Source organism: Hyla sarda, chromosome 6 (genome assembly GCF_029499605.1).
Source record: "Hyla sarda isolate aHylSar1 chromosome 6, aHylSar1.hap1, whole genome shotgun sequence".
NCBI classification, from domain to species: Eukaryota; Metazoa; Chordata; class Amphibia; order Anura; family Hylidae; genus Hyla; species Hyla sarda.
In genome coordinates this window covers 288016284-288043027 of record NC_079194.1, presented here as the reverse complement: position 1 = coordinate 288043027, position 26744 = coordinate 288016284, and the positions used below count along the sequence as shown (strand labels likewise).

The 26744-nt window shown below is 44.9% G+C and overlaps 1 protein-coding gene and 1 long non-coding RNA gene across 8 annotated transcripts in view; one reads left to right on the top strand and one right to left on the bottom strand.

Annotated features, from left to right (window-relative positions):
- LARGE2 (LARGE xylosyl- and glucuronyltransferase 2) overlaps positions 1-26744 on the bottom strand; it is an 84014-nt gene that overhangs the window by 14592 nt on the left and 42678 nt on the right. For all 3 annotated transcript variants that reach the window (XM_056527626.1, XM_056527627.1, XM_056527628.1), the window contains 7 exons: positions 11973-12156; positions 6441-6637; positions 3099-3181; positions 2789-2912; positions 659-830; positions 264-368; positions 66-178 (listed from right to left, as the gene is read on the bottom strand). In XM_056527626.1, coding sequence (XP_056383601.1) covers positions 66-178; positions 264-368; positions 659-830; positions 2789-2912; positions 3099-3181; positions 6441-6637; positions 11973-12072 — 894 coding nt within the window. In that variant the 5' untranslated portion in view covers positions 12073-12156. The remainder of the gene's footprint in view (positions 1-65; positions 179-263; positions 369-658; positions 831-2788; positions 2913-3098; positions 3182-6440; positions 6638-11972; positions 12157-26744) is intronic.
- The window catches only part of LOC130277206 (uncharacterized), a 66136-nt gene that overhangs the window by 27291 nt on the left and 12101 nt on the right, over positions 1-26744 (top strand). The window contains exon 5 of one of the 5 annotated variants that reach the window (XR_008845398.1): positions 23007-23241. The exons of the other annotated variants lie outside the window; for them this stretch is intronic. This is a non-coding gene — a long non-coding RNA (uncharacterized LOC130277206). Of the gene's footprint in view, positions 1-23006; positions 23242-26744 lie in introns of those variants that run through there. 5 annotated transcript variants of the gene reach the window in all.

Sequence of the window (26744 nt, the reverse complement as noted above, 5' to 3'; positions counted from 1 at the left end):
AATTATCACCGTACGTTCACACAACAGGACGCGATGGACGACGTCCTGCCAAGAACCCGTCTCACCTGATCAGCAAGGGAAGTGCTCAACATATTCATCAGCTCCCGCTCCGCCGTAAGCCGCCACGTCTCCTCCCAGCCGATCTGACGCAGTTTGTCCAGAAGGAGTAGGATGACCCCTGGGGGGGAGAGGTCAGCCATTTGACACCATATAGATAATGGGGAGAGTAGTCTTCCATCTGGTCTCACATGACGCCATATTACCTGTATTGAATCCACGACCTAACGCTGGCCAAGGCTTATGGTTCTTCCACAGGTTCCCCAGGTACCAGTCACTCTGATTCTCCACCAGGCCCAGAACTTGCTCACCTGAAATGAGAACACTAGGGTTAAAGGGGTCATCCAGGAATCGAAAAACAGAGCTTATTTCTTTCAAAAACACCTCCCTGTCTGTCTCCAGGTTGTCTGTGGTATTATAACTTGGCTCCATTCACTTTAATGGAACTGAGCTGCAGAACCACACCCAACCTGGAGACAGACAGGGAGCGTTTTTTTGAAAGAAATAAGCTTTGTTTTTCTATTCCTGGATAAACCCTTTAATCCTGTTTGGAAAGCGGTAAAAGATAAGACACCAATGTAGACAAAGGGCACCGGATTACCTGTGAACTTCCTAAATATTGCCCAAAGCTCGGCTATGTCTGTGGCAAAGGTTATGTCAGTGTCCAGGACTATGACCTTTGACAGGTCAGAGGGTAAAGCTTTAGTCAGTGTGAGCTTCATCAGGCCGTAAATTCCAGAGTAATGTTTGTTTGGGATCCATGAAACTTCCGGCTATGGGGGAAAAAGGTAGAGTCAAAGAATACATCATAAGGGAATAGGATATTGCATGTATACTCTTTAATTTAGTGTTGCCCAACCAGTGTGCCTCCAGCTGTTGCAAAACAACAACTCCCAGCATGCCTTTGGCTGTCCGGGCAAGCTGGGAGTTGTTGTTTTGCAACAGCTGGAGGCACACTGGTTGGGCAACACTATAACTACTACCTTATCCTTCCAGGAAATTGTTTAAAGGGGTTATCCAGGAATATAAAAACAGAGCTAATTTCTTTCAAAAACAGCTCCAAATCTGTCCCCACGTGTGATATTACAACTTGGCTCCATTCACTTCAATGGAACGGAGCTGCAGAATCACACCCAACCTGGAGACAAACTGGGAGTGGTTTTTGAAAGAAATTTGCTCTGTTTTTCTATTCCTGGATAACCCCTGTAATACTATGGCATACAATATAACAGGAAGAAAACTGTTTCCCCATAACTACCTATTCCCTAGGTTCCCAACAAGTATCACTGGAGACGGTATTCTTCATCAGGGGGGAGTTGTTTTTGCATATTTGTTACCATGGGGCATTGCTCTAAAGACTCTAAATACTTTCAAGTTTCCATAAGGAGAAAGAGTAAATGTCATTGTATAACACAGTAAATTGGCTTAAACTGAGATTTCACCTTATCCTGCTGAGGTTTGGACCTTGACCACGCGAATCACGGAACCACGTGGTATCGGATCTTCAGACATGGGTAGACAATGTGTAGGATTTCTAAATTTGAGTTATGCATGGCCCCACCCGAAAAGGAAGTAAGGAACAGTGACGTCTGAACAGTAAATTAAAGAGTTAATGCCATTTGTAAAATCTTTTGATGTTGTCCCCAAAACGTGTCATAAGTTTAGATCGCAACGGGTCACGGTCCCGAGACCTGCTGGGATCGCGAGTTATAGCCGGCTGAAGTACGCCAGTGAACTCTTAGGCTATGTTCACAGGACGAAATTTAAGAGTGTAATCTGGCGGAAAGAATCAGCTCGGAAATTGCGTTGCAGCAGAGTCCCCTTGTTTTCAATTGGATTCTGCTGCACCGTGATTCTTGCGTGTTGGGTCAAGTCTCATGTGAAAGGATTGCCTGCAAAGTTTAAATGTATCCTGCCACCGGAGGTAAGTGGTCGTAATGCTTTAACTCCCATATCTGACCTTTTTCACTCCATAGACCAATGCAGGGAAAGAGTCGGATTTGACTGACAGCTGGGGAGTGAAGTGCGCTGCTGTGCACTTCACCCTGCCATAACACACAATCAGAGCGGATCTCAGGACAGGAACCCGGTGCAATCTAAACTATTGGCATATCTGGGCAACATTTTGGAAGTTTTTACAAATGACTTAACGCTTTAATGGCGCATGTGCCATAGAACCATGTCCATGTGACATGTCATTCCATGTTGGGTAGCCATGACTCAGCTTAGTTCCTAACTAAATGTCTTAAAGGGGTACTCTGCCGAAAAACATATTATGCCCTATCCAAAGGATAGGGGATAAGATGTCTGAACCCCGCGATCTCCGGGCCGGCAGCAAAGGCGTTCGGAAGTCGGAAGCTTGAAGCTTCCATGTTCGTGACGTCACGCCATGCCCCCTACATTCATGTCCATGGGAGGGGCGTGATGGCTAGTACGAAGCTGTCGCGCCTCCTCCTGTAGACATGAACGGAGGGGGCGTGGCGGCTGTAGTCACCAGTCATCAGGCACGGAAAAAAGTTTGCTCCATGCATGGATGACTGGGGTGCCGTGCCCGAGATCGCGGGGGTCCCCAGGTCCCCTCCACCCGTCTCCAGGCTGTGTGTGGTATTACAACTTTGCTCCATTCCCCTTAATGGAACTGAGCTGCAATACCACCTGAGGACAGAGGTAGTGCTGTTTTAGTAAGAAATTTGCTCTGTGTTCCTATCCCTGGATAACCCCCTTAACTTACCTTGAGATCACTGGCATTATAGAAGCTGATCTGCAGGGACGGGACCATCCAAGTTTTGAATAAGTTGCCTAAAATGCGTTGGGCAACAGAATCTGTGATCAAATGGAAATGAAGAGGGTTCCTCCTATAGAAGCAAAAGAGAACAATGCCAAAAATTAATGGCAATTCTTAAAGCACTAGTTTCCAAACTGTGGCCCTCCAGGTGTTGCAAAACTACAACTCCCAGCATGCCCGGACAGCCATTGGCCAGAGGGGACGGCCTGGTGCTAGACATAACAGTTCTGTATGGACCCTTATAATCAAAACCTACCTGTGAAATAGAATGGACTTCACCAAAGTCACCACATCTCTGCTACTGTTATGTCCGGCACAAACAATGGCCACATGAATGAGCTATGAGAAAAAACACAAAAAAAAAAAATCAGAGATCAGGACTCTCCGAGCACAATATATAATGTAATCCTCTCCATCTGTTCCTATTTAGTTTTTCAAGTATAAAAAGTTTAAGAGAAACACCGGGATAGGCTCTTAACCCCCTGAATAGACATTAATTAAAACTTAAGTTACAGCTGCTTGAAGCCTAGGGGGAGCTTAAAGGGGTACTACACTGGCCAGCATTCGGAACATTTAGTTCCAAACTCTGTGTGCACGCTGTGGGAGTCTGCCACACCGCCCCGTGACGTCACTTCACGCCCCCTCAATGCAAGTCTATGGGAGGGGGCGTGGCGGCCGCCACCCCCCTCCCATAGACTTGCATTGAGGGTCCGTGGCCGACTCCCACAGCGTGCACACAGCGTTCAGAACTACGGTAAATGTTCTGAATGCTGGCCAGTGCAGTACCCATTTAACAACAGCTGAGGATGTATGCAGTAAGCTTAAGAGCTCCACCTAGTGGTTGTTGCAGGCAGTGAATATTTTATCATGTAACTATCCCACAACACATCTATCATTACTGTCTTATGATGCCCGCAGCAGCTCAGTGTATTTCTCCTGCACACATGCCCTCTATCAATCAAGAGCACAACACAGCCAGAGCCGGGCAGTGTGGCCCCCAAGCATAGCGATTCCTGGGCCCCGCCTTTACGACAGTTCAGATGACTTATGGAGGCATTACAAATACCTTTTTGTGACTATACAGCAGCCGGCATTATCAACACAGGTAATGGTAGAATAGGCTCATGAAGCCCTACTGCACTGTGTGTGTGAAGCTTCACAAGCCTATTTTAGAGGACATTTACACTTTAAGGGTACGTTCACACGTACAGGATCCTGCACAGATTTGATGCGCAAGATTTGTTACTGCAGATTAGAAGCGGTGCTCAGTCATTTAGTTTACATAGAAATCTGCAGCAGAAAATCCTGCGTCACACGTAACGGATCCGCAGCGTATTGTACGCTGCAGTGACCTGACCCATTTTGTGCCTCCAGCTGTTGCCACCCCCGTTCCCCGGCCCTGCTCGCAGTGGCAATCCGCTGCTACGAGCAGCCACACAGAGGGTCTGCGAGTCGGTGAATGCATTCTGACATCGTGGAGCAGCTGCGATCTCTGAGTACACTGCACATTACTTTGTAATGACATGTACACTGCACATGGCCTCAACTCAGACACCGTGGAGCAGCCGCGATGTCAGAGTGCACTCGCCAACTCGCAGGCCCCCCTGTGTGGCTGCTCGTAGCGGTGGATTGCCGCTGCAAGCAGGCCAGGGGCGGAGCGAGATGGGGGGTGGCAACCACTGGAGGCACAAAATGGGTTGGGTCACCAGCGGATCTGCAGCGTAAAATACGCTGCGGATCCGTTACGTGTGACCCTACCCTAAAGGGGTATTCCAACTAGACATTTGTGACATATCTATCTATTAGAAGAATAGGAGTTCCATGATGCCTCGTTTCAATCAAAAAAGCCATCAGCAGCAGAGATTTTTTTTTTTTTTTATCTAAGAGCCGAAGAACGTGCTCTCGAATCACCCAAAGTGCAAGAAAAAGTGCAAACGTGTCACACTAAAAAAATGTGCACAGAGGATGGGGTCTATCGCTAGCCCTTCTCCAAAAGGAGAGAGGCCCCCCAACAAACCTACCCTTCACCTCTGGGGCAAAAGGTACTTGCGAGGTTCCAGGTTCGATGTCCCTTTTCGCTGAAGGGAAGTGACACAGTGAGGCAAAAATAAATAAGTGAATGTGCCCAGATATACTGCCCGGACATCCGGCCGGATCTATAAAAATCTCTCTGATCCTAGCCAGAAGGCCGGGAATCAAGAGGTGAGTGCCACAAAGGCGAAGAGATTATGGTGCTCGTGCTTCAACTCAGTGAGCCAGTACACCCAGTGAGTTTCGGCACCTCGGGGGTCACCACTCCCTGAGGCCCGAAGAAGCACGTTCACCGTGTGAAACGGTTCCATTGCCCACCCTTGTACCCCCCACCTGTCTGTCTCTCCCCTGCATTTTGTACAGTGAGTATGTCGCAATAAAGCAAGACCTCATATGAACCAGCGCTGGTGAGTTGCCGACTTTTTTCGCTATTTCTACTATCAAGATTTGTAAATTACTTCTATTTAAAAATCTTAATCCTTTCAGTACTTATCAGCTGCTGTATGATCCACAGGAAGTTCTTTTCTTTTTGAATTTCCTTTCTGTCTGACCACAGTGCTCTCTGCTGACAACTCTGTCCATGTCAGGAACAGTCCAGAGCAGAAGAGGTTTGCTATGGGAATTTTCTCCTGCTCTGGACAGTTCCTGACATGGACAGAGGTGTCAGCAGAGAGCACTGTGATCAGACAGAAAGGAAATTCAAATAGAAAAGAACTTCCTCTGTAGTATACAGCAGCTGATAAGTACTGGAAGGATTAACATTTTTAAATAGAAGTCATTTACAAATCTGTTTACCTTTCTGGCACCAGTTTATTTAAAGAAAAATGTTTTACAAGTGGAGTAACCCTTTAAAGTTCCAAACGCTAATTTCTTTTTGGAAAAAGACTGGTCTGGCTAATATCTCTAGACATATTTCAAGGCTCTTATGGGTCAGACATTGACTTACAGGGTAGATACCTATAGGAGGCACTAAATATATAGTTGCACTTTTCCCCATCTATAAAATGCATCCGGTTTAAAGATCCGTTTAATGTTCTGTTATGAAAACCCTTAAAATCGGCTGTTACAAAATCCCATTATAGTCTATGGGATTTTTACATTATCCGTTTTAACCCGTCATAGCCCGTTATTAATAACGGATGTTATTTTTTGACGGGAGAAAGAACAGAAGAACTAGTGCATGCATTATTTCTCCCGTTACTTTCTCCCGTCACAAAATAACGGGCTATGACGGGTTAAAACAGATAATGTAAAGACCCCATAGACTATAATGGGATTTTGTAATGGACGTTTTTAAGGGTTTTGTTAACGGAACATTATAACGGATAATTCTATAGTGTGAAAGGGGCCTAGTACACCAGACCCCCTGCGTTTCTTACACAAGAACCCTATAAGAATGAGGTCCGGGAAGCGATACGTGGCTCAGACGCGCCTCCCTCATAAATGTCAGACGAAGAAGAATGTGTAAATATTTTTGCAGCATTGAAACCAGCTGTGGGTCTGTATGGTGAGGAGCCGTGGGAGAGCGATAAGCGGCCGGGGATCATTACACACAGCGGTCACTCACCTCACATTTCTCAGTCAGACTCCTCTGTGAACACCGACTACTGTTGTCTCCCTCGTGCTCCTCGCTGCGGAGTTCTCCTAACTGAAGCCGCAGCCTCCGGTTCTCCTCCTCAGCTTCTTGGAGTTTTATCTCCAGATCTTGCATGGAAGGTGCCCGAGGGGGAAGCTGTGGATCCGAGGCCCCTGGAGACAGTCCATCTAAAGATAACAATGGTGCATATACACGTGATAGTGTGATATATACATGTCTGATATGAGCTGCTCATATATATATATATATATACAGAGATACATTGGTAGATACTCAACACACAAAGAGAAACACAGCCGCACATCCGCCATTTGTAATTTGATCTACTTGATTCTCAGCATAAATTCAAACACTGACAGGTTGTTATTATAGATTTTGATCAAAAAGTACAAGCCCACTCGCCACGTCAAGGCCACCTAGTCAGAGTGGGTCCCTAACAGGCGGGCTGCGACCACCGCCTCCGTGACACCGAGCCCACAGGGGGAATGACCCAGTGGCCAGGCAGCCCCACTGCTGCCCAACCTTGTCCCTGGCTCCGGGCCCCCCCCCCCCCCCCACAGACAAAGCATCACAGAAACAATGGCCGCCACAGAGAACCACACCAGTGTGAACACCTACAAAGTATTCTCCCAGCCCTCTGGCAGGGAGCACATGGTAGGTGTTCACACTGGTGTGGTTCTCTGTGGCGGCCATTGTTGCTGTGATGCTTTGTCTGTGGGGGGGTGCGGCCCGGAGCCAGGGGCTTGGTTGGGCAGCAGTGGGGCTGCCTGGCCACTGGGTCGTTTTGTCTTCTGCTGTGTAGAGAAGTCAACACATTATCTGAGAGCCGATCGTGACGCGGCCTCCATGTTGGTATCACATTGGTCACAAGATGTCCGGCACCAGCTGATACTAATGCAGTGGTCGTTCAGCGTAGATACCAACAATTGGCCCCTAGAGCCAATCATCAATAGTGTCTCGGAGGCGGTGGTTGCCCCCTGCCACTATGCCAGTGTTAGGTTTGGGACCCACTCTGACTAGGTGGCCTTGACGTGGCGAGTGGACTTGTACTAAATGTATAAGAACAACCTGTTAGTGTTTGATGCTGAGAAGCAAGTAGATCAAAATACAAATGGTGCATGTGCGGCTGCGTTTCTTTTTCTCTATTTTTGTGTTACATTGGTAGATACTATTGATGATTGGCTCTAGGGGCCAATTGTTGATATCTACACTTAACGACCACTGCATTAGTATCAGCTGGTGCCGGACATCTTGTGACCAATGTGATACCAACATGGAGGCCGCGTCACGATCGGCTCTCAGATAATGTGTTGACTTCTCTACACAGCAGAAGGCAAAATTTGCCAGTCATGGGTACACATGGTGACTTAGAGGAGAACTGTAGTGCAATATAACGTATCCCATATCCAAAGAATACGGGATAAGACATAGATTGCGGGGGGTCCGAACGCTGGGACCCCCTGTGATCTCCTGAACGGCGCCATGGCATTATCCTGGGCACTCTGTGCTGGGCGCTGCCTCCGAGACGTGACATCACGCCACGCCCCCTCCATTCATGTCTATAGGAAAGGGCGTGATGGCTGTCACCCCCCAATAGACATGAATGGAGGGGGCGTGGAGTGATGTCACTAGTGCGTGACCGTGACGTCACATCCCCGTCTCGGAAGCAGCGCCCGGCACAGAATGCCAGAGGCTGCACAGAGATCGGGACCCCTGCGATCATACATCTTATCCCCTATCCTTTGGGGTTAAGATGTATAAACCCGGAATACCCCTTTAAGTGTGTTTGACCGAGAGCAGATTGTTGGGGCCCAGATTTCGGAAACAGCAGCCACAGTATCAAGATCATAAAGAGCGGAGGAACAAACGGCCAAACATCTGACAGAAGATCACATGGTAGCAGTCTATGTGTGATTGATCAGAAAGGCGAGCATTGGGTGGCACGTTTGATATCTCAGCAATAACTTACCATAGTGGACCAATTAACCCGAAAGTACAACAGTGGGAAAGCAACAACTTTCCACAATAACCATGCAGAACACCTTGCGTTGCATGGGCCAAGGAAAGACATTAATGGATCTTGGACACAAGGCAGATGCTTGCCTGGAGTGACCAGTCTAGTTTCCTGCTGAACCACACAAATGGCCGGGCCGGCATCTAGCATTAAAACCATGAAGCCATATCCAGTGTGTGCACCATTGGGGTTCACCAGGCCGGTGGTGGTGGTGGCGATGTCATGGTATGGGGAACGTTTTCTTGGCATGCTCTTCCAACATCACTATTCCACAATTCTTGAATGCGGACCATCTGCAAGAGGTCTTCCCTGACCATACTGCCATCTTTCAAGAGGACAATGTCCATGGGCTCGGGTCTCTAGGGTGTGGTTGGAGTAACCCGACAATAAGTTCTTCACATTGCCTTGGCGCCAAATTTCACAGGACTGTAATAACTATTGAACTTGTCTGGGATATTGCTGACATGGGCTGTAAGATTGTCTGCCACCAACTGATGGAGCTGCTGCGGCAGGGCAAGAGGCAAGGTGAGTATGGAGGATGTTCACCAACTAGGGCTGGGCGGTATACCGGTTCATACCGAATACAGAATTTTTTGGGCTACACGATATTAACTTTCCCCCATACCGCAATACCGGTTTGGCCCCTCCCCCTACTACTCAAGCACTGCCCTCCTCCTCTTTGTTGGGGGCCGCCGGGCGCTGGAACTCACTGTACGCCAGTGGTCTCCAACCTGCGGACCTCCAGCTGTTGCAAAACTACAACTCCCAGCATGCTGGGAGTTGTAGTTTTGCAACAGCTGGAGGTCCGCAGGTTGGAGACCACTGCTGTACGCTCTATCCCTATGCCCGGGCTGCAAAAGGTAAAGAAAATAAACTTTTAACTCGGAAGCCCGCTGGGGACGGGGGGAGTACAGCCGTCATCCTATCACCGGCCGGAGCGATGCCCCGCCCCGGCCAGTGATAGGCTGAGCCCACTGTCATGTAAGAAGCTGTATCTTTTGCAGCCCGGGCATAGGGATAGAGGGTACAGCAGTGGTCTCAAACCAGCGGACCTCCAGCTGTTGCAAAACTACAACTCCCAGCATGCCCGGACAGCGTTGGCTGTCCGGGCATGCTGGGAGTTGTAGTTTTGCAACAGCTGGAGGTCCGCAGGTTGGAGACCACTGGCGTACAGTGAGTTCCATCGCCGGCGGCCCCCAACAAAGAAGAGGAGGGCAGTGCTTGAGTAGTACCCCACTGTGCTGATCATTAATTGGGGGGGAGCAGAACAGCGCAGGCGGGTCACATGATTTGGGGGGGGGGGGGGGGACAGAACAGCGCTGGCGGGCCACATGATTTGGGGGGGGGGGACAGAACAGCGCTGGCGGGCCACATGATTTTGGGGGGGGGGGGGTGAAAATACCATTCTATTCCGTGGAACCGCTGTAAGTTAAAAAAAATACTGTGATACACATATTTGGTCATACCGCCTAGCCCTATCACCAACTTGTAGAGTCTTTTTCTTAAAGGGGCACTCCACTGGCCAGCGTTCGGAACATTTAGTTCCAAACGTTGTGTGCATGCTATGGGTGTTGGCCACCACGCCCCGTAGTGTGACGTCACGAGGGGGAGTGGCCAACACCCATAGCGCGCACACAGCGTTCGGAACTAAATGTTCCGAATGCTGGCCAGTGGAGTCCCCCTTCAATGTCTACAAGCCGCCAAAGCCCAAAAAGGTGCATTACCCAGTTATTGAGTAGATGTTCCTATTGCAGTGATCATTCAGTATATAATAACATATGGGTAATGATAGATAGATAGATATGAGATAGATACAGTGGGGATCAAAAGTTTGGGCACCCCAGGTAAACATTTTATTAATGTGCATAAAGAAGCCAAGGAAAGATGGAAAAATCTCCAAAAGGCATCAAATTACAGATTAGACATTCTTATAATATGTCAACAAAAGTTAGATTTTATTTCCATCATTTACACTTTCAGAATAACAGAAAACAAAAAAATGGCATCTGCAAAAGTTTGGGCACCCTGCAGAATTTATAGCATGCACTGCCCCCTTTGCAAAGCTGAGACCTGCCAGTGTCATGGATTGTTCTCAATCATCATCTGGGAAGACCAGGTGATGTCAATCTCAAAGGTTTTAAATGCCCAGACTCATCTGACATTGCCCCAACAATCAGCACCATGGGTTCTTCTAAGCAGTTGTCTAGAAATCTGAAACTGAAAATAGTTGACGCTCACAAAGCTAAAGAAGGCTATAAGAAGATAGAAAAACTTTTCAGTTGTCAATATCCTCTGTTCGGAATGTAATTAAGAAATGGCAGTCATCAGGAACAGTGGAAGTTAAAGCAAGATCTGGAAGACCAAGAAAATTATCAGACAGAACAGCTCGCAGGATTGTGAGAAAAACAATTCAAAACCCACATTTGACTGCACAATCCCTCCAGAAAGATCTGGCAGACACTGGAGTTGTGGTTCACTATTCCACTATGAAGAGATACTTGTACAAATATGGTCTTCATGGAAGAGTCATCAGAAGAAAACCTCTTCTACGGCCTCACCACAAAAATCAGCGTTTGAACTTTGCAAATGAACATATAGACAAGCCTGATGCATTTTGGAAAAAAGTTCTGTGGACCGATGAGGTTAAAATTGAACTTTTTGGCCGGAATGAGCAAAGGTACGTTTGGAGAAGAAGGAACAGAATTTAATGAAGAGAACCTCTGTCCAACTGTTAAGCATGGGGATGGATCAATCATGCTTTGGGGTTGTATTGCAGCCAGTGGCACAGGGAACATCTCACGAGTAGAAGGAAATATAGATTCAATAAAATTTCAGCAAATTTTGGATGCTAACTTGATGCCATGTGTGAAAAAGCTGAAGTTACAGAGAGGATGGCTTCTACAAATGGATAATGATCCTAAACACACCTCGAAATCCATGGGGGATTACATCAAGAGTCGTAAACTGAAGGTTTTGCCATGGCCTTCACAATCTCCTGACCTCAACATAATTGAAAATCTATGGATAGACCTTAAAAGAGCAGTGCGTGACAGACAGCCCAGAAATCTCAAAGAACTGGAAGACTTTTGTAAGGAAGAATGGGCAAAGATACCTCAAACAAGAATTGAAAGACTCTTGGCTGGCTACAAAAAGCGTTTACAAGCTGTGATACTTGCCAAAGGGGGCAGTACAAGATATTAACTCTGCAGGGCGCCCAAACTTTGGCAGATGCCATTTTTTTGTTTTCTGTTATTTTGAAAGTGTAAATGATGGAAATAAAATCTAACTTTTGTTGACATATTATAAGAATGTCTAATCTGTAATTTGATGCCTTTTGGAGATTTTTCCATCTTTCCTTGGCTTCTTTATGCACATTAATACACATTTTTACCTGGGGTGCCCAAACTTTTGATCCCCACTGTATGTATGAGATAGATAGATAGATAGATAGATAGATAGATAGATAGATAGATAGAGATAACACTTACATCCTGTGTCGCCCACGGACAGATACAACCAGGTGACGACAGACAGCAGGAACAAGGTAGCAACCAGCAGCTTGGCCTTGTTGCGGCACGGACACAACATGGTTCACATCGGACGGTACTTCAGTGCCTTACAGGAACAGTCAGGTTGGGAAGTCTAAAATCACTGATGGCAACATCCTAAAATCTGGCAATAAAAAGAAGAAAAAATTATTTTCAGGTTCACATTATTCTCTGAAGTCACCGATAAACAGAGGAGATCAGGTTAAATATTAAATTACAGAGCTGTGATAACACCAGAACGTAGTCCTGAAGCAAACGTTACTTAAAGGGGCACTCCAGAGGGAAAATACATTTTTGGGGATCAACTGGTGCCAGAAGTTATACAGATTTGTAAATTACTTTTATATAAAAATCTTGACCCTGTACTTATTAAAATACTGATAAGTACTGGGGGAAATCTTAACCCAGTACTTATCAGCTGCTGTATGCTCCAGAGGAAGTTGTGTAGTTCTTTCCAGTCTGACCACAAGGCTCTCTGCTGCCACCTCTTGTCTGTGTCAGGAACTGTCCAGAGTGGGAGCAAATCCCCGTAGTAAACATCTCCTACAATAAAGCAGCTGATAAGTACTGGAAGGATTAAGATTTTCATATAGAAGTCATTTACAAATCTGTATAACTTTCTGGCACCAGTTGATTTGAAAAAAAATAAAAAATAATAATCACTTTCAAAGAATTAGTCTTTGCATTGGAGGGTGCGTGTTGGCCGCAGTTTTTGGCAGGGGTCGGCACGCCTCCTACCTGGAGACTGCCGGGGTACCATGCAGAAGATCTCCGGGGTTCCAGCAGTCTTACCCCCTGTGGATAGGGAATACGTTTTATTCCACTGGAGTTTTAAATCAACTGGTGCCAGAAAGTTAAACAGATTTGTAAATTACTTCTATTAAAAAATCTTAATCCTTCCAGTACTTATTAGCAGCTGTATGCTACAGTTCAAATTATTTTCTTTTCGGATTTCTTTTTTGTCTTGTCCACAGTGCTTTCTGCTGACACCTGATGCCCGTATCAGGAACTGTCCATAGCAAACCTATGCTGCTTTGCGCAGTTCCTGACACGGACAGAGGTGTCAGAAGAGAGCACTGTGGACAAGACAAAAGAAATTCAAAAAGAAAAGAATTTCCTCTGTAGCATACAGCTGCTAAGAAGTACTGAAAGGATTAAGATTTTTAAATAGAAGTCATTCACAAATCTATTTAAAGGGGTTATCCAGGAAAAAAAATTATTTTTTATATATATCAACTGGCTCCAGAAAGTTAAACAGATTTGTAAATTACTTCTATCAAAAAAATCTTCATCCTTTCAGTACTTATGAGCTGCTGAAGTTGAGTTGTTCTTTTCTGTCTAAGTGCTCTCTGATGACACTTGTCTCGGGAGCTCTCCAGAGTAGAAGCAAATCCCCATAGCAAACCTGCAGTTCCCGAGACAAGCAGAGATGTCAGCAGAGAGCACTGTTGCCAGACAGAAAAGAACAACTCAACTTCAGCAGCTGATAATTATTGGAAGGATTAAGATTTTTTTTAATAGAAGTAATTTATTTCAATCTGTTTAACTTTCTAGAGCCAGTTGATATTAAAAATAAATAAATAAAAAGTTTTTTTCCTGGAATACCCCTTTAACTTTCTGGCACCATTTTATAAAAAAATAAAAAAATAAATAAAAAGTTTTCCACCGGAGTACCCCTTTAACTGTGTCAGATCACCTAAGGTCCCACAATGCCCTGCTCTTTGAAAACAAAACAAATAATGAAATGCGGTGTCAGGTCTTTCCAAAGATGGAGATGTCCTCCAATGATTTAGTCCCTGACTACTATGACCTTTGACCCCTCCAGGGAGAGCTCATTATCAGCCTGAATGCATCACATGCCGAAAATCAGTGACCACTACTCTTCTGGATTAAGATCAAAGCCATCCTGCCAAATTAACTCCAAAGATTTAAGGAGATCAGATTATCTGCGGGGATGACTCCGGAGTTCCCAGACATTTCCATAATGGGAAAAAAAAAAAAAAACACGAAATGTAAAGCGGCGACAGAAAATACTTGTAGTATTTTAATAGTATTGTACAAAGTCATTGTATGCGAGAGGCACCTGTATAATGTGTAAGAGAAATGACATTGTGGCAACTCAGCTAATAGGTCACATGTCTGACAACGGGGCTGAGCTAGACTGCTGTCTGTTTCCAAGGGCAACCACGAGAATTTTGAAAGCAGCTCTGTTTAGGAGTAGTTAGCTCTAAAATACAGCTTTTCCCAACCAGGGTGCCTCCAGCTGTTGCAAAACTACAACTCCCAGCATGCCCGGACAGCCAACGGCTGTCCGGGCATGCTGGGAGTTGTTGTTTTGCAACAGCTGGAGGCACCCTGGTTGGGAAACATTGAGCTAGACCCACATGATTCCCTGTCAGAGAGCGACTGTGATGATGAAGCGCACCCCTTTGGCAAGATGAACTCCAGGATTAGAAAAAAAACTCATCCTGGCTTTTTTTTTCCTCTTAGGGAACGTTCACACGCGCGGATTTTTTTAGCGGGTTTTCCGCTGCGTATTTGAAAGTGGACGGGCTCTTCTCGGTTGTCCGCAGCCGATTTTTCGCGGCGGAATGTACACTGCGAAAAATCCGCCGCAAGCCCCATTGAAGTCAGTAGGGACTGTGGCGGATTTTCCGCAGCGTAAATTCCGCCGCGGAAAATCTGCTGCGGACAGCCGAGAAGAGCCCGCCCACTTTCAAATACGCAGCGGAAAACCCGCTAAAAAAAATCTGCGCGTGTGAACGTACCCTTAGGGTGCGTTCACACGCTCTTTGTTTTTGCGGGTTTTCCGCAGCGTATTTGAAAGGGGGCGGGCTCTTCTCGGCTGTCCGTAGCAGATTGTCGGCGGCGGAATTTACACTGCGGAAAATCCGCCGCAAGCCCCATTGAAGTTAGTAGGGACTGCGGCGGATTTTCCGCAGCGTAAATTCCGCCGCCGTCAATCTGCTATGGACAGCCGAGAAGAGCCCGCCTACTTTCAAATACGCTGCGGAAAACCCGCAAGAACAAAGAGCGTGTGAACGCACCCTTAAAGGGGTATTCCAGGAAATAACTTTTTGGGTTTTTGTTCTGTTTATATCAACTGGCTCCAGAAAGTTAAACAGATTTGTAAATGACTTCTATTAAAAAAAAAAAAAAAAAATCTTAATCCTTCCAATAATTATCAGCAGCTGAAGTTGAGTTGTTCTTTCCTGTCTGGCAAACAGTGCTCTCTGCTGACACCTCTGTCTGTCTCGGGAACTGCACAGAGTAGAAGAGGTTTGCTATGGGGATTTGCTTCTACTCTGGACAGTTCCCGAGACAGGTTGTCAGCAGAGAGCACTTAGACAGAAAAGAACAACTCAACTTCAGCAGCTCCTAAGTACTGAAAGGATTAATATTTTTTTTATAGAAGTAATTTACAAATCTGTGTAACGTTCTGGAACCAGTTGATATATGGCTACAGAAAACAATCGTGTGCGTAGTCCATGTGTTTACTCGCTCTCTAATGGTACTGACCTACAGACAGGTATTGCCCCAATAAGGTATCATGGGAATATTGGGAATAATCAATCCCTCAGGAGACAACGTCATGTCGGCAGATTGCGACTGGACACTGCGGCTACTCGATCACTGAGGCCTAGAGGTTACACGGGCCTGACCAGTGGAGGACTGTAATGACAGGTACCAGGGGGGTAACGGGCAAACACCGGACAATCCATTCTCATTTTATTGAGACAAAATATCGCTGTATGTGACTAGAATAAAAACCCCGCCCCCTCTATACACCCCGCCGGTCACGTGGCACCCAGGCTTCTTCTATCAGCGCTGACATGACATGAGGCCTTGTAAATCTGGCCAAGTAATAACATGTCTTCCTATTAAATTATATGACGTCTCCTACATGTTCTGCCTCAAGGAGTTCACATCCAGGAGTTTCTCTTAAAGGGGTACTCCGGTGGAAAACTTTTATTTTATTTTTTAAATCAACTGATGCCAGAAAGTTAAACAGATTTGTAAATTACTTCTATTAAAAAATCTTAATCCTTCCAGTACCACTTAGTTGCTGTGCTGAATACTACAGAGGAAATGGTTTTCTTTTTTGGAACACAGAGCTCTCTGCTGACATCACGAGCACAGTGCTCTCTGCTGACACCTCTGTCCGTTTTAGGAACTGTCCAGAGTAGGAGAAAATCCCCATAGCAAACATATGCTGCTCTGGACAGTTCTTAAAATGGACAGAGATGTCAGCAGAGAGCACTGTGCTCGTGATGTCAGCAGAGAGCTCTGTGTTCCAAAAAGAAAATAATTTCCTCTGTAGTGTTCAGCAGCTAATAAGTACTGGAAGGATTAAGATTTTTTAACAGAAGTCATTTACAAATCTGTTTAACTTTCTGGCACCAGTTGATTTAAGGGAGTACCCCTTTAATTTCAAGAAATCTCAGCCTGCAGGAAAATATTACGAAACCGGAGCAGTACCCACACCGCTATCCTCTATTAGCCACGTTCACACGATGGAATTTATCGGAAGAATTCGGCTCAGAAATTCTGTTGCATCTCTGTTTATGGAGATGGCGCATTTATAAGCGGTCCTAGTCCATGGTCCAGCCGGCGCTGCTATTTACGGAATGTTCCAGGTGGGACCTCCCGAAAATATTCTGCAGTGAGAACATAGGCTTAAAATGATAATTAAAATAAACAAGCAGAGGGAGCAGATTTATGACGGAGTTGGGAAATATAGGCCATGTTCACACACAGTATTTTGACCTGTTTAAAAAATAATAATAATAAAATATGTGAAAGAAAGAAGGATATCCAGCGCGGGATACTCAGGAACAACGGAAGTTTATTCACAAACAGGACATAGCAGTGGCTCAGGTAGAGGTGACGCGTTTCAGCCACACAGGAAGGCCTTAGTCATACACTGGATGTACATGGGTGGATCTCTTTTATATGGGAGGACGGACCAGGAAACAGAAATCACCTGTGCAACAGGATCCGTACCGCCAATATTGGTTAACACAATACAACACAATAAAAACATTCACAAAACTTTACAAAATATGCAATATATAAATATAGTTGTAGATGCTAAAATCCGTATTCTTGTTTTAATTCTGTCCATTCACCATAAAAATAATAATGTCAATAACATGAAGTATAAATGTAGATGATGCACAAAAACCAACTGGAAGATTACAAAACCAACTCTGTGTTTATATGGCCTAACTCCGAGAACAGAACCTCTACACCGAGAGCCATCCTTAAAGGGGTACTCCGCTGCTCAGCGTTTGGAACAAACTGGTCCGAACGCTGGAGCCGGTGTGACGTGAGATTTTTTCGAACCCATGCAAAAATAGAACCGCTCCTCCCCTTCGCTCCAGCAGGGAGCTCGTGATGTCATAGTCCCGCCCCCTTATGATATCACGCCCCTCCCCCTCAATGCAAGTCTATGGGAGGGGAGCGTGACAGCCGTCACGTTCCCCTCCCATAGACTTGCATTGAGGGGGCGGGGCGTGACATCATGAGGGGGCGGGGCTATGACATCACGAGCTCCCGGCGCCGGCTCCAGCATTCGGATCAGTTTGTTCCAAACGCTGAACAGCGGAGTACCCCTTTAAGAACCGTGGTAAAAGAAACAATAAACAGAAACAAAAAATAAATCCAACAACAAGAGGGATTTAAAAGTCAGCTTCTCCTCAGTGGAATCCACCGACCTGGATGAAACTAGAGACACTCTGAACTGCAAACTGATCCTGTTAACCCCCCCAGTGCTGCCGCAAAAGGCAAAAGCCGTCAAAAAACGCTGCGCGGGACAAAAACATTGCTCCGGTAAAAAGAAGAACAAGGCACAACCAACAAGAGCTAAAGACTCATTTCTCTGCATCAATATCATCAGAAACCCAGTTAAAGGGGTACTCCGGTGGAGAACTTTTTTTTTTAATCAACTGGTGCCAGAAAGTTAAACAGATTTGTAAATGACTTCTATTAAAAAAATCTTAATCCTTTCAGAACTTTTTAGCAGCTGTATGCTAGAGGAAAATCTTTTCTTTTTGAATTTCTTTTTTGTCTTGCCCACAGTGCTCTCTGCTGACACCTGATGCCGTATCAAGAACTGTCCAGAGCAGGAGAAAATCCCCATAGCAAACCTATGCTGCTCTGGACAGTTCATAATACGGGCAGAGGGGTCAGCAGAGAGCACTGTGGTCAAGACAAAAAAAGAAATTCAAAAAGTAAAAGAATATTAAAGTACTAAAATGATTAAGATTTTTTACAAATCTGTTTAACTTTCTGGCACCAGTTGATTTAAAAAAAAAACACATTTTTTTTTTTTACAGTGGAGTACCCCTTTAAGCCTCTGCTTTCTTCCCACGACTTAAAGGGCTACTCCGCCCTTAGATATATTATCCCCTATCCAAAGGATAGGGGATAAATGTCTGATCGCTTGGCTACCCCACACATCCGGTGCACAGAGCAAACTTCGCTCCGTGCCGGATGACTGGGGATGCGGGGTGGAGGCTCGTGACGTCACGGCCACGTACAGGATGCAAAACTGACACAACCTGATGCATATTTTGGCATACGGTTTCCAATGGAGAGTCAATGCATACGGTTTTCAATACGGTTCCGTACGGTTTTCACATTGAAGCGTATACGGGAACTGTAGTGCAAACACGTGGTGTGAACCCGGCCTGACCCCTCCACACATTTCAAAACACAGCTATCGCACCTTGGGGTTGAAAATGGGTTCATTTCCTGTAAACTTGCCGACTATCTAATTGTAGAACATCCAATAGTCCCCACTTTCCATTCGCTCCCCAAGGTGCACAAGGAAATGTTCCCTCCCCCACTCAGACCGATAGTTGCGGGGATTTCGTCCCTGAATGAACGTCTGAGTGAGTGGGTGGGTGGACTCCTTACTCCAACCCCTAATTCCTCTCATGCCCGGGTACATTAGGGACACCAAGCATGTCCTTGAAATGAGTCGCATACAATGGGAGAAACGATATATACGGGTGACAGCAGATGTCACCTCCTTATATTCTGTTATACTCATAATTTAGCCATTTTCTCTTTGTCGTGATTTTTGGAAACTTACTCCCGCTACCCATCTGGTCTGCAGGAATACATCCTATTGGTGGTACAATATCTCTTAAAAGGGGTACTCCACAGCTCAGTGTTTGGAACAAACTGTTCTGAACGCTGGAGCCGAGAGCTCGTGACGTCATCGCCCCGCCCCCTCATGACATCACAACCCGCCCCCTCAATGCAAGTCTATGGGAGGGGGCGTGACGGCTGTCACGCCCCCTCCCATAGACTTGCATTGAGGGGGCTGGGTGTGACATCACGAGCTCCCGGCTCCAGCGTTCGGAACAGTTTGTATCCCTTTAAGTCATCATTTCTTCATGTTCAATGGCATGTATTTCCTCCAGACCACAGCAGCGTGGATGTGGGCGAAGTTCTCCCCCTCTTTCGCCAACATATGTGTGTTGGTGGGAGCGGGAGATTCTCTTCGCCCCCATGAACCCCTACAGTGAACATCTTGTCTGGTATGGACGTTACATCGACGACATCCTATTTATTTTGGGGTCCGATGTGGCGGCCATACAGGGGTTCTCAGATTTCATCAACCGCAACAAACCTCAATCTCAGGTTTACCGTTACGTTTGAACCGGAAGCCATTAATTTTCTCACACTGGCGGTACTGTTATTTCATCCACACACCGTAAAAATACAGCAGTTAATTCTATTTTGCACGCTATGGTGAAACAATAAGAGCCCGTCGCAATTGCTCCCATACGAGTGATTTCGTTGCTGAGGCTGTTGCTATTGGCAACCGACTAAGGGAAAGAGGATATCCACAGTGGACCATTGATAGAGCCTTTCAGGTTGCCAATAGCAAGGATCGCAAGATACTCATTAAATCCAATCTTAAACCAGAACCTGGGCGGTACGGATCCTGTTGCACAGGTGATTTCTGTTTCTGGGTCCGTCCTCCCATATAAAAGAGATCCACCAATGTACATCCAGTGTATGACTAAGGTCTTCCTGTGTGGCCGAAACGCGTCACCTCTACCTGAGTCACTGCTATGTCCTGTTTGGCATCTGAATAAACTTCCATTGTTCATGAGTCTCCCGCGCTGAACATCCTTCTCTCTTGCACATTTACCTGGGGCGAGGTCCACGCTTGGTCCGTGCCGCACGTGGGGCGAGCTGAAGCACTGCACGCTTTTGTTAATAATAATATATATATATTTTTTTTTTTATTAATATTAACCCCTTAAGGACCGGAGGTTTTTCCGTTTTTGCATTTTCGTTTTTTGCTCCTTGCCTTTAAAAAATCATAACTCTTTCAAATTTACACCTAAAAATCCATATGATGGCTTATTTTTTGCGCCACCAATTCTACTTTGTAATGACGTCAGTCATTTTGCCCAAAAATCTATGGTGAAGCGGGAAAAAAAATCATTGTGCGACAAAATTGAAAAACGCTGTTTTGTAACTTTTGGGGGCTTCCGTTTCTACGTAGTACATTTTTCGGTAAAAATGACACCTGATATGTATTCTGTAGGTCCATACGATTAAAATGATACCCTACTTATATAGGTTTGATTTTGTCGGACTTCTGGAAAAAATCATAACTACATGCAGGAAAATTAATACGTTTAAAATTGTCATCTTCTGACCCCTATAACTTTTTTATTTTTCCGTGTATGGGGCGGTATGAGCGCTCATTTTTTGCGCCGTGATCTGAAGTTTTTAACGGTACCATTTTTGCATTGATATGACTTATTGATCACTTTTTATTCATTTTTAAATGATATAAAAAGTGACCAAAAATGCACTATTTTGGACTTTGGAATTTTTTTGCGCGCACGCCATTGACCGAGCGGTTTAATTAATGATATATTTTTATAATTCGGACATTTCCGCACGCGGTGATACCACATATGTTTATTTTTATTTTTATTTACACTGTGTTTTTTTTTTATTGGAAAAGGGGGGTGATTCAAACTTTTAATAGGGGAGGAGTTAAATGATCTTTATTCACTTTTTTTTTTCACTTTTTTTTTGCAGTGTTATAGCTCCCATAGGGACCTATAACACTGCACACACTGATCATTGTTATCCCATAGGGACCTATAACACTGCACACACTGATCTTCTATGTTGATCACTGGTTTCTCATAAGAAACCAGTGATCAACGATTCTGCCGGATGACTGCTCATGCCTGGATCTCAGGCACTGAGCAGTCATTCGGCGATCGGACAGCGAGGAGGCAGGTAGGGGCCCTCCCGCTGTCCTGTCAGCTGTTCGGGATGCCGCGATTAGCCGCGGCTCAGCTTTGAGCGCGCGGCTAAAGGGTTAATAGCGCGCGGCGCCACGAACGGCACTGCGCGCTATTAGAGGCGGGTCCCGGCTTCACTATGACGCCGGGCCCGCCATGATATGACGCGGGGTTACTGTGTAACCCCGCGTTATATCAGAAGAGCAGGACCAAGGACGTACCGGTACGTCCTTGGTCCTTAAGGGGTTAAAGGGGTTATCCAGGAAAAAACTTTTTTTTTTATATATCAACTGGCTCCAGAAAGTTAAACAGATTTGTAAAAGACTTCTATTAAAAAAAAATCTTAATCCCTTCAGTACTTATGAGCTTCTGAAGTTTAGGTTGTTCTTTTCTGTCTAAGTACTCTCTGATGACACCTGTCTCGGGAACTGTCCAGTTTAGAAGAGGTTTGCTATGGGGATTTGCTTCTAAACTGGGCAGTTCCCGAGACACGTATCATCAGAGATTACTTAGAATAGAACAACCTTAACTTCAGAAGCTCATAAGTACTGAAAGGATTAAGATTTTTTAATAGAAGTAATTTACAAATCTGTTTAACTTTCTGGAACCAGTTGATATATATATAAAAAAAAGTTTTTTTCCTGGATAACCCCTTTAAGTTCCATTGGTAGCAAAAGAAAGAGGCTGGTGATTCCCATTCAGTCAAATTGTAAGGTTGTAAGTTTATGGTCGGTACAAGTAAGTGCAAGGTCCTTTTTTTGCCAAATCGTTTAAGACTCAAAATGTCCGTTTTTGGAATTTTATTTATTTATTTTTACCTGTTTTGGTCTGTTTCCATTTCCCAAAAAAATAAATAAAAAAAAACACAAAAAACACAGTTGGTTTGCAAACTGCATAATAGCAATTGCTGTAGTAACAACAACACAAATGACAAGATGAAAAAAAAATAATAATAACAAAATTAAAAAAAGCTTAATTTTTTTTTCAAAATGCCAGAAAAAAGTTTTAGCAATAAAAAGAAAAATCCAAAAAACAGGTGTAGCATTCCCCCCCCCCCCCCCCCCCCCATTAGGCCTTGTTCCCACAGTTCTTTTGCCCATTTGTGGCCAGTATTTTTCCCATTGGACTCTACAGCTCCCTGAAAAAGCCTAAAAATATGGAAACAGTCAAAAAATTTTAATAAAATAAAAGTAGAAAAAAAAGAGCGAAAAAAGAAGAGTGTTATACTAAAATGGATGATAAGCGGGCATTCCCCTATCTCCGAATACAAAATCTGTGCCTTCCAAGTTCACATTACAGCAGTGTTTCCCAAACAGGGTGCCTCCAGCTGTTGCAAAACTACAACTCCCAGCATGCCTGGACAGCCAAAGGCTGTCCAGGCATGCTGGGAGTTGTAGTTTTGCAACAGCTGGAGGCACCACTGTTTGAAAAACACTGCATTACAGTGACATTAACCCCTGGAAAGGATTGACAATTCTGGTCATCCAGATCTTCCTGGTTCACCGGTATAATACTATAACTACTCATGTTCGAGAAATTCAGTGTTTTTGTGGAAAGTTGCATGTAACACGACAATTGTGTCACATTATATTGTAAAGTACAATTTAAAAAAACGCAATATCGTGCAGGTCATAGACGCTGCCCCTAACCCCTTGTGTAATGGTCTCTCCTTTTTTGCCCCAAGGCAATGGAAAGTGACCTGTCCCTGTCTTATCTGCAGACGGATCAATATCAGGCTCCAGCAATCCGTCCATCGTGCCTGTCCCCGGGATCCTACCATAATGACCTTTAGGAACCTTCACTGGTGTCACCGCGTCTGGCACCACTAGAATATGTTACAGTAATTTATCTCCATTTTCCCATATTTAACAGGTGATAAGATCTAGGGCGGAGTACCCCTTTAAGAATATAGATTGACATTTTCGGAAAAGAATAAAAAAAAAAAAATTCTTAACATTTTACAGCTAATTTGTCCCTGCCTTTAAAGGGGTACTCTGGAGGAAATCAAACCTGTGCCATAAAATTATACAGATTTGTAAATTACTTCTATATAAAAATCTTAATCCTTCCAGTATTCATCAGCTGCTGTATGCTCCAGAGGAAGTTGTGTAGTTCTTTCCAGTCTGACACCTCTGTCCGTGTCAGGAACTGTCCAGAGCTGCAGAGGTTTGCTATGGGGATTTTCTCCTGCTCTGGACAGTTCCTGACATGGACAGAGGTGTCAGCAGAGAGCACTGTGGCCAGACTGGAAAGAACTACACAACTTCCTGTGGAAGCATACAGCAGAACTCCAGAGTACTCCTTTAAAAAAAAAAATGATAATATTTCCATAGGCACCAATGGAAAATCGTAATTTTAAAGGACAATTCTCAGGGCACACAGGTTTATCTGCTTTGCCAAAGTTTAAGTAGCTTCGAGGTTCGAGGATACAAAATGACTATGTGAAACACATTAAACACCTGATGAGTTGCCCTGCCTTACAATGGTAACAGTGGACTGATCCTGGAACCATGCACTGTCCTTTATTATGTTTTCTACCTTATGTTCTCTACCTTTTCCACCGATGCAAAGACCTGGTGATGCCTCCTGATTGGTTCAGGAGATTATATGCAAAGAATAAGACCCGGTTATGCATTCCGATTGGTTCAGGTGATGAAATGTGACAATAGGACCTGGTAATGCGTCCTGATTGGTTGATGTGATGAAATGCTACAGTAAGACCTGGTAACGTGTCCTGATTGGTTCAGGTGATGAAATGTGACAATAGGACCTGGTAATGTGTCCTGATTGGTTGATGTGATGAAATGCAGACAATAAGACCCGGTAATGCGTCCTAATTGGTTCAGGTGATGAAATGTGACACTAAGACCTGGTAACGTGTCCCAATTGGTTCAGGAGATGATATGCAGACAATAAGACCCGGTAATGCGTCCTAATTGGTTCAGGTGATGAAATGTGACACTAAGACCTGGTAATGTGTCCCGATTGGTTCAGGTGATAAAATGTAAGCAATAAGACCCGGTAATGAATCCTGAGATGATGAAATGCACCAGTAAGACCTGGTAACCTGTCCTGATTGGTTCAGGTGATGAATTGCAAACAATAAGACCTGGAAATGCGTTGCGATTGGTTGAGCTGAAGAAATGCAAATAATAAAGACGTAGTGACGTGTCCTGATTGGTTCAGGTGATGAAATACAGACTACAGGACTTGGCGATGCATCCTGATTGGTTGGGGTAATTAAACGCATTTGGCCAGTTTTATGGAAATTCGGGCAATGTACAAGGGCCGGAGTGATGACCATATAACCCTAGACCTCCCAGCTATTGCGATTCTATGGGGATATGGATCAGCTCTGTTTGTTCTAGTTGTTAGTTGATGTTTTATGGATAGGCCCCGCTCACCACACTTCAAGTCATCCAACAAACAGGTACAAAATTGCTATGGTGAAGTCTATGGCGTAATCTCTAAACTGTCCACGCTCGAGACACGGATATTCTCCATAGCTTATTAAGATCCCTATTGTTCAGATACATCACCATGGACACCAATGATCAGACTTGGGTTTAGAAAATCTATGATGATTATTTGATGTTGTTTCCGGACAATTAGGTAAATTTGTCATTTACAGAGTCTAGGAGATGGCCTGCTGTTCCCCTGGTGATGTGCTTGTTATCCTCCTAAGGTTTGTTGGTTCTTTCGAGGTCACCTAAGAGCATGTGTACATATCTACCTCAGGAGCGATAAGGAGTTTTATTGTTCATTACGCAAGAGATTATATCCGGTAGGGGTCGTAAAGAATTAACAGAATTATAAGTCGAACACAAACCCTTCATCAAATACAGGTCACTTGTGCGGAAGAAATATTGTCCAGATCAGTGTTCCTCAACCGGTGGTCTTCCATATGTTGCACGATGGGGAACCTCAGGTTGGGGGAACAGCGGTCTAGATCAGTGGTCTCCAAACTGTGGTCTTCCATATGTTGCACGACAGAGAGCCTCAGATTGGGGGAACACTGGTTAAGATCAATGGTTTCCAAACTGTGGCCCTCTAGATCAGTGGTTCTCAACCTGGGGTGCAAGTACTCCTAGGGGTACTTAGCAGTTCTCCAGGGGGTACTTGAAAAAAAAAAAAAAATCAGTAATGGCAGCCACAGCCACTGGTTACTGGTCTGGACCACTTTGAAATAAATGGTAGGCTGACGTCACTGCACCGAGGAGCGAAGCAAGACGACAGCAAAGACGACAGCGCGGGCACTGGGCTGCTGTGGGCAGTAACTGCCATCAGCTTTGTTGCTCCACTGCCCCTGCAGACCGGGGACCTACTGCTATGAGCCATAACAATAGGTCCCCAGACCAGAGGAGCAGTGGAGCACCAAAGCGGACAGTATGGTGGCCTACAACTATATATGGGGGCAGTTTGGGGGCCTAAAGCTATATTTGGGGGCACAGAAGGGGGCCTAACAACTTTATGGGGATGCAAAGCGGGTACTATTACTGTGTGTGACAATAAACATGGGGAGTATGTAAATTGGTGGGTATTGTACTGCAGGAAGGAGCCTACAATGTTTGTTTGGCTGGTTCTGTGGAGAAGTCTTGTATGGGAGAAATCTTAATGGCGGTCTAGGCCAGATAGTGAAGAAAAGTAAACAATTCCGGTTAGAGAAGATGTAACCTGTAAATCGGGGACTGGGGAGATAGGGAGAGGAAGAAGGGGCTTGTTATAGAGGAAAGTAAAGCATATGAATTATACTATAATCATTACAAAATGTCTCTAATATGGGGGTCCAATTTTTTGGGAAGGGAATGGGCTCTCAAGGGGTACTCAGCCAAAAAAGGTTGAAAACCACTGCTCTAGATGATGCAAAACTACAACTTCCACCATGCCCGGACAGCCGCTGGCTGTCCGGGCATGGTGGAAGTTGTAGTTTTGCACCATCTAGAGGGCCAGAGTTTGAAGACCACTGGTCTAGATGAATGGCCATATTGAAGCATCTTATGATGCTACAAGTAAAGAGAAACCAGCGTCAGCACTGAGACTGGAGGAATAAGGAAGCTCATACCTAAAAATAAACGGATCCGAGTAAAACAACAAAATTTATAATCAGTCCAACCTGCATGAACAAGGCCATATTTAAGCCATTTTACCCAAATTCCCATTGAGATCCCCATTTGGCTTGGATAAACAGGTGTATTATTTCTATGGAAGGGTAATAAAAAAAAAAAACGTGCTGCGTTCCGCTCATCTCTGAGAAAACAACAGAATCTGTCAACAAGATAAGATTGACAGAGAATTTACCAGAATCTGAGTTTATGCCAAATACGGCACCCAAAGAAGTCTACAGGGTCCTACTGTACTTCTGAGTTTAGGTCTGGGTTAAAGTCTACGGGGGAGATTTATCAAAACCTGTGCAGAGTAAAAC